We start from the raw sequence: 11,539 nt of genomic DNA on the forward strand, positions 1-11,539 counted from the left end.
CACCAACCCCAGTGCTGTTTGTTACAGATAGCCTCCTAGTAATGTCCACCAACCTCAGTGCTGTTTGTTACAGATAGCCTCCCAGTAATGTCCACCAACCTCAGTGCTATATATTACAGCAAGCCTCCCAGTAATGTCCACCAACCTCAGTGCTATATATTACAGCAAGCCTCCCAGTAATGTCCACCAACCTCAGTGCTGTTTGTTACAGATAGCCTCCCAGTAATGTCCACCAACCTCAGTGCTATATATTACAGCAAGCCTCCCAGTAATGTCCACCATTCCCAATGCTGTTAATTACAGATAGCCTCCCAGTAATGTCCACCAACCCCGGTGCTATATATTACAGGAATCCTCCCAGTAATGTCCACCAACCCCGGTGCTATATATTACAGGAATCCTCCCAGTAATGTCCACCATTCCCAATGCTGTTAATTACAGGAAGCCTCCCAGTAATGTCCACCAACCCCGGTGCTATATATTACAGGAAGCCTCCCAGTAATGTCCACCAACCCCGGTGCTATATATTACAGGAAGCCTCCCAGTAATGTCCACCAACCCCGGTGCTATATATTACAGGAATCCTCCCAGTAATGTCCACCAACCCCGGTGCTATATATTACAGGAATCCTTCCAGTAATGTCCACCAACCCCGGTGCTATATATTACAGGAATCCTCCCAGTAATGTCCACCATTCCCAATGCTGTTAATTACAGGAAGCCTCCCAGTAATATCCACCAACTGCTGAATAAAGCTGATTCACGTAAATAGTTCCTTGAAATAAAGTTTGGCTGATCTTTGGGCATCGGCATTGCCACATGTACTATTAATGCAAGGGCAATGCTTCATGTGAGGTAAAGAAAAAAAAAATAAAGATTATACTTACCTGTCCAGGCTCCCCCTGTTTCCCACTGTCTCTTCCCAACTCACTGTAGCTTTCTACCGCACTTCAGAACCCGTCTCCGAAGTGCCAGGCTGCTAAGCAAATCACAGGCCGTGACAATGTGACAATGGCTGAGCAGCTGCTGTGAGCAGGGAACAGGCAGGAGTACACTGAGCAAGCCTGGACTGGTAAGTATGTCTCTTTATTTTACACCAAAGCAAGGGCTTCATGGACATCTCTAACAATGTCTGTGCAGCCCTGCCACATGATTATTGAGCCGTGTAAAGGCTCGGTAAGTGAGCGCCGATCTGTAATAGGCCCCTTATCCCTATGGTTTTCTCTGCCCCCCCTCCAGGTCAGCCATGTCCTCCTCATTTATAGGGGTCCAGTACAGTATACAATACACCATGTGGGGTCTGATCAGGGATCTGTACTTGGGATGAGCGTCCGTGCCTCTTCTTACACAATTCTTCCACCAACATCCAGCGTCAGCTTCAAACGTCATGAATAGATATCTAAAAAGCCACAAATGTCGTCCACACCTGATACGGTTACAGCCTTTATTAAATGGCGACATAGAGTATAAAGCGCTTAAGTTATTCCATCACGGTTTTTTTATTTTTTTATGTAAGTTGAAATGCAAGTCGGTAATGGCGATACGTGATCGCAGGATTTAATTACCGAGGCATCTAATGCTGCCAATGGTATTGTTACAGCCGAAACCTTCCATATGATACTTATTGTCTTCTAGGTTATTGTTGTTGTCATAATACGTATTGTCGCCAACGTTGTTGGGAAAACATTTGGTGCATTGATTATTGTTGCAGCGAAACAAAGGGAAGACGTGGTTAAGAGTTGCCCAAGTGCTTATATCTTTTCCCATATCGTGGTGAAAGACGTTCCTGAAGATGAAGGCTCTGTTACTGATGTCTGTGGGAAGACCTTGAGTATTGTCGAGCATCTTTATGATATTATACCGCCCGCCAGGCCTGGTACAGGTCTCCACACATGGCGAGTTCAGAGAGAAGAAGAGAACACACCCGGCTCTGGGAGGAGAGCGCAGGAGGCTGCCTATAGGGGAATTGTCGCCACCGTCCAACAATCGATACTCTGAATGTACATTACCAATTTTACCATTGATTTCGATGCCTTGTAGGGGTGCAGCAGCCACCATTCGTGTCCCCTTATAGATTCTACATAGGCTTAAGATCACTTCATTACGTGTTGTGTCTCCCAGGGCAGCACGTACGTCTTCCTCTTGTAAGCCATTGTCACATTCATCCGGGGTGAACTTGACAAAATAAGCGTATTGATTATTATGGCGGCTGTAACAGAAGAGGAGAAAATACCATCATCATAATATTCTTCTGGCTCCATAAAGTAATATTACTTATTCTTTACTCAACTTTCTTCATCCAGAACATGGTAACACCCACATAGTTAAAGTAGACTCCAGTTTTTATTATATTTTATTTTGGCCAAATCATGCACAATCCCCATTACTAGTCCTACAGCACCATCTGATTCATCCCAGCTCAGCTGCTTCCATATGTTTTCTTTATAACTGGGTCATGTGATCACCTTCTGACCCATAGAAAATCACAGTGTTTAATGTGTCAGGAGAAGTGGTGGGTCCTGGGTCAGGTGACTTCCTGTGACCTACAGAATGACATCATCCCCTCTTAGCTCACTCCCCTCCTTACTCATTCCTACGTCATCTGGATATTTTGTAGTTATTCGCCTCCCCTCAAGCTGTGTTCACATTTGACATTTATGGTTAATTTTTTTTTGTGGATTTTTCAAATATTGCTGTAAAAATGGTGCTATTTTACTGCAGTTGTGCAAATCACAGTAAGACAACGTTCACACTTTGTAAGACAGTGGCTGTTCTGTGACATGGTGGAGTGTAAAATATTTCAAAAGTTGACTTATCTGTAATGGTGAGAGGATGTATGGCGCCATTGTGAATGATGTGGAAACTGCAGAGCACCCAGTGATGTGAGAGGTGAAGGTCAGTCATGAAGGTGCCGGAGAGCGGACAGCGTGCTACACTGGAGCAGCCCACAACCATAGTGACCATCTATCTCCTGTGGTGTTCACTGCCGGTGTGGAGGTACGTCCGGTCACTTGCCAGAGGGTAAAGCGTGATGCCAGTCCTGTGGTGGTTGGCCGAGATATAGCCTTGCCTGATGGTATAGTGTTGTGACGCCAGTGCCGGTTGGGCACACAGGTATGGTGGCACACCTGCTTTTAGTTTAATGGGCCGGCTATACCTTGTTCCCCTGTGGACAGTGACCTGCTGGGCTATTTGGGGATAGTTATTTGGGTACTTATCACGGTGGTCCGGAGTCGAGTAGTGACCCACCCGGACTATTGGTACTTCCACCCACAGAAAGGGAAGATGACCCAGGGAAGACGTGTGTGCTGTGTCGGTGCTGGACAAGGAATCACAGAGTCTCTATATCATAAATATAATCTTGTTTACTCTGAAGACACTTTAGGTAGGCAGCAGATAATACAGCTTTGCCTTCATACAATACTTTACACTTGATAAGTTACTTTACAGTCCAGATCTGCACTGAGAGTAGAAGGAGTGGTACAGTTGAGCTGACTGAGTTGTGTGATGAAAGGTGAAATAGTAGATCAGAAGAGTAGAGAGGAGAATGTCAAGAGAGTCCCAACCAAAGTAGTACTGTGCTCTGCTGAAACTTCGAAGGTAGAAATAGAAGAATACTTGAGAGTAAAGAGAATACTTGTGCCTGTGTTTTGGCTCTTTAGTCTTTGCACCACCTATTGCCCCCCAGTGTCAAGTGACCAGTCCTAGAGGGTGACACAAGCCCCAGACCTTGTTACCTGGGATGAGCGGAATGCTGAGGTTTCCCTGCTGACACCCGTGCTGTGAGGTAGAGTTCATAGGCTTCTAGTAACTTTGCTCTATCCCGATCAGTTCCTTTCTTCTTTGTGGATACTGTCCTGCACTGTGTCTCTCCTTGTCCACGACGTGGGTTAGGATGATCCCTGACTTGTCCTCTCTAGTGGAAGCTTAACACTGCAAAGTGTTGCATGAGGTTACTTGAGAAGAAACTGTGTGGAGCTACATGTGCTCTGGTCTACGTCTAGACTGCACAACCTAGACTGGGGACCTGGCAGGAGGCAGGGCTCAACTGGACTGCTGTAGAGAGCGTTCTAGCTTGCGTCCTTCCTCCACAGAATCCAAAGGCAAAAAACTTCACACTTCTTCTACCCTTGTGACTTTCCTCCTACAGCCCCTTCCAGGTGCGCTGTGAGTGGGCGAGAAGTGCAAAAGAAGAAGTAAAGAGAGAGATGATAGGTGAAGAGGAGAAAGAACTCTCATTGGTGTGCAGATCCATGTGGTACACAAACAAAACAATAACCCTTTGGGTACTACAGCCATGCAATATCTAGGTATACATACTGATAGCAACGACATCTAGTGGCAAAACTCTGGCACTACTACATTACCACTTACTCTGAAAAGTACAGGCTTTTACGACTGGTTACGGGTGTAACCAATAGCAATACCCGTGGTGGGACACCACACTCCTATCTATCGGTCTCTAACACATTACATGGTGACAAATTTCAGGAACAGTTCTTACCTAAAGATGCGTTCCTCAATGTATCTTGTTGCTGTTTTCAAATCTTTTATCCCTAATGCGGTCCCTGTCACCAGGCAGCTGCACACACAGAGCAATGTTAGGGTGATGGGCCCCATATTTACCTGGAATCACACAAATAATAAAATTACAAGTTTTAGTTTTTTTTCTATATTATTGGTGACCTGTCCCCCATCTATCTGTATAGGTTTTCCATTGTTACAGACATTACAGTATTTGCCATTAAGTGGCTGTGAGTGAGGATGAGTAGATACGTGTGTAGTCTGTAGGGGTGAGTGTCTGGTGTGTAGTCTGTAGGGGTGAGTGTCTGGTGTGTAGTCTGTAGGGGTGAGTGTCTGGTGTGTAGTCTGTAGGGGTGAGTGTCTGGTGTCTGGATATGTGGATGATCACAAGTTCCTGGAACTCTGGGCCAGTGATTGAGAGCTTTAGATGGTGTTGGCATGGAAAGTGAAGGAATAGGTGAGTATGGGTGAGTTAGTGAAGGGATGGGTGAGTATGGGTAAGGGAGTTAAGGGATAGGTGAGTATGGGTGAGGGAGTGAAGGGATAGGTGAGTATGCGTAAGTGAGTGAAGATATAGTGAGTATGGGTAAGTGAGTGTGGGAATGGTTGGACATGGCCATCTATATGGGTGTAAAAACACCCCTGGCCTAGATGGTCTTTGCACCCCGATCATGTACCCATAATACCACACTAGGTTGTATCTTTCTTGGTGTATTAAACTTTCAGTGTTCATGGTTTAATAGCTCGTGTCCTGTAGGGCGCCATAACCTCTAGGATGTATCATTGTATTATTTGGCCACTTTTTGGGGTACAGAGATCTGTGCAAAACATCTGTCAACCTAAAACTCCCCCTGTGATTGGGTAAGTGAATGCAAGTATAAAGGCCTGCACTTAGAGTTCACGCTGCCCTATGCACTTTGCATGTTGAGGCAACCCCCCCCCCCCGGCACTGGCAGGTAACATGCATGGTGTATACCCTGGCACAGATGGCAGGCACGCTCTGCTTGATGCCCGCTCTTCTCATCAGATGGGATGAAGGAAGGAAGGAGGCTGGAGACGTCTTAGTTCGGGGACCGCTTCTGTGCAGTGTCGGACTGGGGTACCTGGGGCCCACCAGAGGAAATGATCCTTGTGGCCCCCAAATATAGAACCAGTGAGACACGACAGGCTGACCCCGTACTTTCCTGGATTCATCTGTATCTGTGACAAATACTTTGTGAACAACATTTTCAGTCGAACTAAAACTCTCAGAATACCCTCCATTTATACAGCTCTCAGGGTATGCTGGGAGTTGTAGTCTCTGAGAGGACAACCCTGTAATAAATCACTGTGTGCAGAGTCTCCTGGTGGCTGCAATCTGTGGGTGACATCAGCCCTGAAGGTTCAGCAATACATCTGTCTACAGCGGCAGCTATCAGAGGATTGTACTACTGTACTACAACTCCCAGCATATCTTGAGGGCTTCAGACTGTCAGTACATGCTGGGAGTTGTAGTGCCTGCAGCTGTTGTAGTTGGGTCCTATACACTGGATGCTTTGTGGCATATAAGAATACATAGATCTGTGGGGGCTCAGTGCAGGGACGTGACCCCAGAACATCACTAATAAGATATAGGGGGAGATGGTTTTTGTTCTATCCCCTATTAGTGATGTTCTGGGGTCACTTCCCTGCACTGAGCCCCCACAGATCTATGTATTCTTATATGCCACAAAGCATCCAGTGTATAGGACCCAACTACAACAGCTGCAGGCACTACAACTCCCAGCATTTACTGACAGTCTGCAGCCCTCAGGATATGCTGGGAGTTGTAGTGCCTGCAGCTGTTGTAGTTGGGTCCTAGTTTAAAAGTTTGCGCTAGTGTACTGTAGTGACCGCGGGGCTGTGTCAGTACACTACCGCAAACCATACACTGACCCATTTAGACACCAATGGTACACAGGCTCTGCACACTATAGAAATGATTACAGTGCAGTTACTAATGACTCACAGGTGACATCTTCTCGAATTACCGTTATCTTCTCCATCTGGCGCAGCCACCATGAAGACTTCTCCAACCACAACTCATCTGCAGGCGGGCAGCTGGGAGTGACTGGGGCAGGAGGGTAGCTGGGGGTGACAGAGGGAGCAGCTGGGGGTGACTGGGGAAGGGAGGCAGCTGGGGTGGCAGGGGGAGTAGCTGGGGTGACGGGGAGCAGCTGAGGGTGGCAGGGGGAGGAGCTGGGGCGAAAGGTGGAGCAGCTGGGGCGACAAGGGGAGGGGGAGAAGCTGGGGGACAGCGGGAGCAGCTGGGGTGACAGAGGGAGGGGGAGCAGCAGCTGGGGGACAGGGGGAAAATCTGGGGGACGGGGGCGACAGGGGGAGGGGGAGCAGCTAGGGGTGGCAGGGGCCAGGGGAGAAGCTGGGGGGGGGGGGGGGAGCTGAGGAAGCAGGGAAGCAGCTGGGGGTGGCAGGAGAAAAAGCTGAGGGCAGGGGGAGCAGTTGGGGAGCAGCTGGTGGTGGCAGGGGAAGCTTGGGGGCAGAGGAGAAGATGGGTGGACAGGGGGAGAAGCTGGGGGTGGCAGGAGGAGAACCTGGGGGTGGCAGGAGGAGAAGCTGGGGGCTGGGGGAGAAGCTGGGGGTTGCAAGGGTAGAAGAAGCGTGGGCAGGGGAGAAGCTGGGGGTGGCAGGGGGAGAAGCTAGGGGCAGGGGAAGCAGTTGGGGAGCAGCTGGGGTGGAAGGGGGAAAAGCTAGGGGCAGGGGGAGCAGTTGGGGAGCAGCTGGGGGTGGCAGGGGGAGCAGTTGGAGAACAGCTGGGGTGGAAGGGGGAAAAGCTAGGGGCAGGGGGAGCAGTTGGGGAGAAGCTGGGGGTGGCAGGGGGAGAAGCTTGAGGGCAAGGGGAGAAGATGGGTTGGCAGGGGGAGAAGATGGGTGGGCAGGAGAAGAAGATGGGGAGCAGCTGGGGGTGGCAAGGGGAGAAGCTTGGGGGCAGGAGGAGAAGCTGAGTTGGCAGGGAGAGAAGATGGGAGGGCAGGGGGAGAAGATGGGTGGGCAGGGAGAGAAGCTTGGGGTGGCAGGGGGAGAAGCTGGGGACAGGGGGAGCAGGGGGAGAAGCTGGGGGCAGGGGGAGCAGTTGGGAGCAGAGGGAGAAGCTGGGGGTGGCAGGGGGAGCAGATGGGGGGGCAGATGGAGAAGCAGGGGGAGCGATCGAGGGGCAGAGGGAGCAGGCGGGCGGCAGGAGGAACAGCCAGAACAGCTGGGTGGCATAGGGAACAGCCGGGTACAAGACAGAGGCAGGCTGGGAAGTTCCCCCTAATGCCGGGCCAGGGTGAGCTTCCGGCACATTCAGCATGTCACACAGGACGGAAGCTCACAGTGCAGCCCCACGGTGCCCCAACTTCTCCCCTTCTTGGCAGCGCACATGATGTGATGTCATCGGCGCCGAGCAGGGGAGAAGTTCGGGCACCGCGGGGCTGCACTGTGAGCTTCCGGCCTGAATGTGTGCTGGAAGCTCACCCTGGCCAAAAAGCTGCACCCCGAGGGGGTTAACAAAATAGATAAATAAATAAAAATTTTAACAAAAAATGTGTCCTGCGGGTGCCTAGTGGCCCTGCAGGTATGGCAAGAGAAAATACACTATGTCCTGCAGGACACACAGCAGCTCTAATTTTAATACAAGCCATTTACAAATCTATTCTATACATTTCTGATATCAGTTGATATGAAAGAAAAAAAATAATAATTTCATCAGAATACCCCTTTAAAGTAAGGACAGGGGGGGTGTTTGTTGATGCTTCTTAGTTATTTACACCAAAGCTCACACCATACATCAAACAAACCTTCCCTGCCTGGAAACCCCCTTTCTAACCTGGTGCAGCCCTTATCTTAGTAGTTTGTTGGTAGTAAAACTGTTACAGACACTCGCCCTCATAAACTTCTATGTTTTCTGTCGTTTACAGACAGAAAACAAAGTGTGTCACGGAAAACGTTAAGGAATAAAGGGCAAAATGGAGACAACCTTCCCCCAACCAGCTGTTTGGCGCCTGAAAGATCTGGCTAATCTGGTTTCATTGTAGGGGGGAGCGATCTGTTACTATGGGGCCGGTGCTTTACCACCTGCTCAGGGTCAGATGTACAGTAGGTTTCTGACATGATTTACACTTGCGAGCATGATGATAAATGAGGTGTTGGTGGCCACGCCTCCTCCCCGTGTTGCCACGCCTCCTCCCCGCCCATCAAGGCGGGACATACGGCTGGTGCTGGGTGAATATGCCCCTGAGGTGCATTTTAATAAATCTTTCCCTATCTCTCTATATACCTACATATTAGCTCTATAGACATCAGCCAGACCACTGCTTATAGAGCAGGGCGGTGGTTGAGAGGATTGGGAGGTAAAGATTAGCATATCCGGAGGTGATAAGTTTGGTAAATGAATGTATTTGAAAAAAATATATATTTTGACGAGTCCTACAAGTATAACGATATTAGCTGAGATGGTGCTAGTCCTTGTCAATGTTTTTAGCCAAATTACAGCATGCTATGGCCATATCCTTAGATTTGAACGATAATCGTTTTGGGTAATAGCAGGCAACGATTAAACGACCAACGAGAAATCATTGATAATTTGATCGAATCTGGAACTATTTTCATCGAACATCGTTTGGTGTAATAACATGTCATTCGGTCCTTCCCTGGTCTATCAGCCAGGAACAGATGATCGCACGGACGACTGTAAATAACGATCATCGTCCTGTGTAATAGGGTGAATGATTAAGATCATAGCAGCCATTTGAGAACGTTTATCGTTATCGTTACGTAATACCACACTTAGGCTTCTATAGGTGCTGAGCAAAAAAAAAAAAAAATCTTAAAAAACACTTTAGACAGAGGTTTCCCGATAGTATGGGTAGTAATCTTAGGACCATACTCCACCTGAGATCTGCTGAGGATGATGATGTGGTTGTAGCCGGGGATCTGCTGCTCTCCGCTCTCTGCCTGTGGGACGCAGGATTTATAGAGTCCGGGACTCTTCCACAGAACATGGCTGGGGCTGACGACTTCCTGTGACTGATAAAAATAACCTTTAATCTCTCTCCGCGACCACAGTGACCACCACACCAGAGACGAGACTTTTAGCTTTAATTTAAAGGGATTCACAAGAATCTCGTGTCAGCTGTCCAGGAATGACGGACATTTCTCGTCATCCTCCTTCTAGTTTCTCAGGCTCAAAAGAAATTTTACAAACTTTATTAGAAATGTCATTTTAACCCCTTAAGAACTTTTTTTGCTCTTTTTTTTTTGTTCCCTGCTGACTAGGAGCCGTTTCCATCTACAGAGCATTGGTTTTTTTTAAAATTTTTTGTGCAGCACCGATTGTACTACGTGACGCCTTCCATTCTACCAGACAACATACAGCGAAACAATAAAAAGAACTATATTTGTGGGGTGAAATTGAGAAATCATAAATTCAATAATTTTGGGGAGTTTTGATTTCACACAGGCACTTTACTGTAAAACTGATGTCATCTTTATATCGTAGGTCGGTGCAATTACAGCCATCCCGTAGGTCAGTCCCATTACAGCCATCCCGTAGGTCAGTCCCATTACATTCATCCTATAGGTCAGTCCCATTACAGCCATCTTGTAGGTCAGTCCCATTACAGCCATCTTGTAGGTCAGTTCCATTACAGCCAACTCGTGGGTCAGTCCCATTACAGCCATCTCGTAGGTCAGTCCCATTACAGCCATCCCGTAGGTCAGTCCCATTACATTCATCCTATAGGTCAGTCCCATTACAGCCATCTCGTAGGTCAGTCCCATTACATTCATCCTATAGGTCAGTCCCATTACAGCCATCTTGTAGGTCAGTCCCATTACAGCCATCTTGTAGGTCAGTCCCATTACAGCCATCTTGTAGGTCAGTCCCATTACAGCCATCTTGTAGGTCAGTTCCATTACAGCCAACTCGTAGGTCAGTCCCATTACAGCCATCTCATAGGTCAGTCCCATTACAGCCATCCCGTAGGTCAGTCCCATTACAGGGATCCTGTAGGTTTGTCCCATTACAGCCATACCGTAGGTCAGTCCCATTACAGCCAACTCGTAGGTCAGTCCCATTACAGCCATCCCGTAGGTCAGTCCCATTGCAGCCATCCTGTAAGTAAGTCCCATTACAGCCATCCTGTAGGTCAGTCCCATTACAGCCATCCTGTAGGTCAGTCCCATTACAGCCATCCTGTAGGTCAGTCCCATTACAGCCATCCCGTAGGTCAGTCCCATTACAGCCATCCTGTAGGTCAGTCCCACTACAGCCATCCCGTAGGTCAGTCCCATTACAGCCATCCTGTAGGTCAGTCCCATTACAGCCATCCTGTAGGTCAGTCCCATTACAGCCATCCCGTAGGTCAGTCCCATTACAGGGATCCTGTAGGTCAGTTCCATAATAGCCACCCTGGAGGTCAGTTCCATTAAAGGGTCAGTCTGATTACAAAGATACCAATGGTTATAAAGCTTTTGTGTTATTTTACTATTTTATTTTTAAGATAGTGACTTTATTTTAAAAACTAAATAAACACTCTAAAACACCTTCAACTTCCTTCTCCACCCCCCCCCCCCCCCCCACACACACACACACATCTCTTATCTCCCCCGAGGGCTTTGTCACATTCTTTAAACAGATAATTGATGACATCAGAGAAAGTTTCACCTCACAGTCCCTTCACCCCCCCACACCTGTTCAGTGCTCTTTCCGACTAACTCACCTCTCCACCATCACTGAGGAACGCCTCTCCAATCTACTCTCCTCATCACACCTCACCACCTGTGCACCTGACCCAATCCCATCTGATCCCCAACCTTACCTCAGCGTTTGTCCCAGCACTAACTCTTCTCTTCAGTCTATCCCTAACCACTGGCATCTTTCCCTCGTTATATAAACAGGTTAGTGTGCAGGTTATTCTCCTTCATGCTGGGCCTTATAGTGTTCTGAATGCAGAAGGGCTGATATTGTTTCTTCTATTCATGTTTTTGGTAAGCAGGT

The 11,539-nt window shown here is 48.2% G+C and overlaps 1 protein-coding gene across 1 annotated transcript; it reads right to left on the reverse strand.

The window, feature by feature from the left end:
- Window positions 1–1,467: 1,467 nt before the first annotated feature.
- Window positions 1,468–9,491, reverse strand: LOC138795151 (uncharacterized). Its single transcript, XM_069974134.1, has 3 exons — window positions 9,433–9,491; window positions 4,505–4,626; window positions 1,468–2,209 (listed from the first exon to the last, which is right to left on the reverse strand). The coding sequence occupies exons 2-3, from the start codon at window positions 4,618–4,620 to the stop codon at window positions 1,558–1,560; spliced, it is 768 nt and encodes a 255-aa protein (XP_069830235.1). The 5' UTR covers window positions 4,621–4,626; window positions 9,433–9,491; the 3' UTR covers window positions 1,468–1,557.
- Window positions 9,492–11,539: the final 2,048 nt, after the last annotated feature.

Source organism: Dendropsophus ebraccatus, chromosome 6 (genome assembly GCF_027789765.1).
Source record: "Dendropsophus ebraccatus isolate aDenEbr1 chromosome 6, aDenEbr1.pat, whole genome shotgun sequence".
NCBI lineage: Eukaryota > Metazoa > Chordata > Amphibia > Anura > Hylidae > Dendropsophus > Dendropsophus ebraccatus.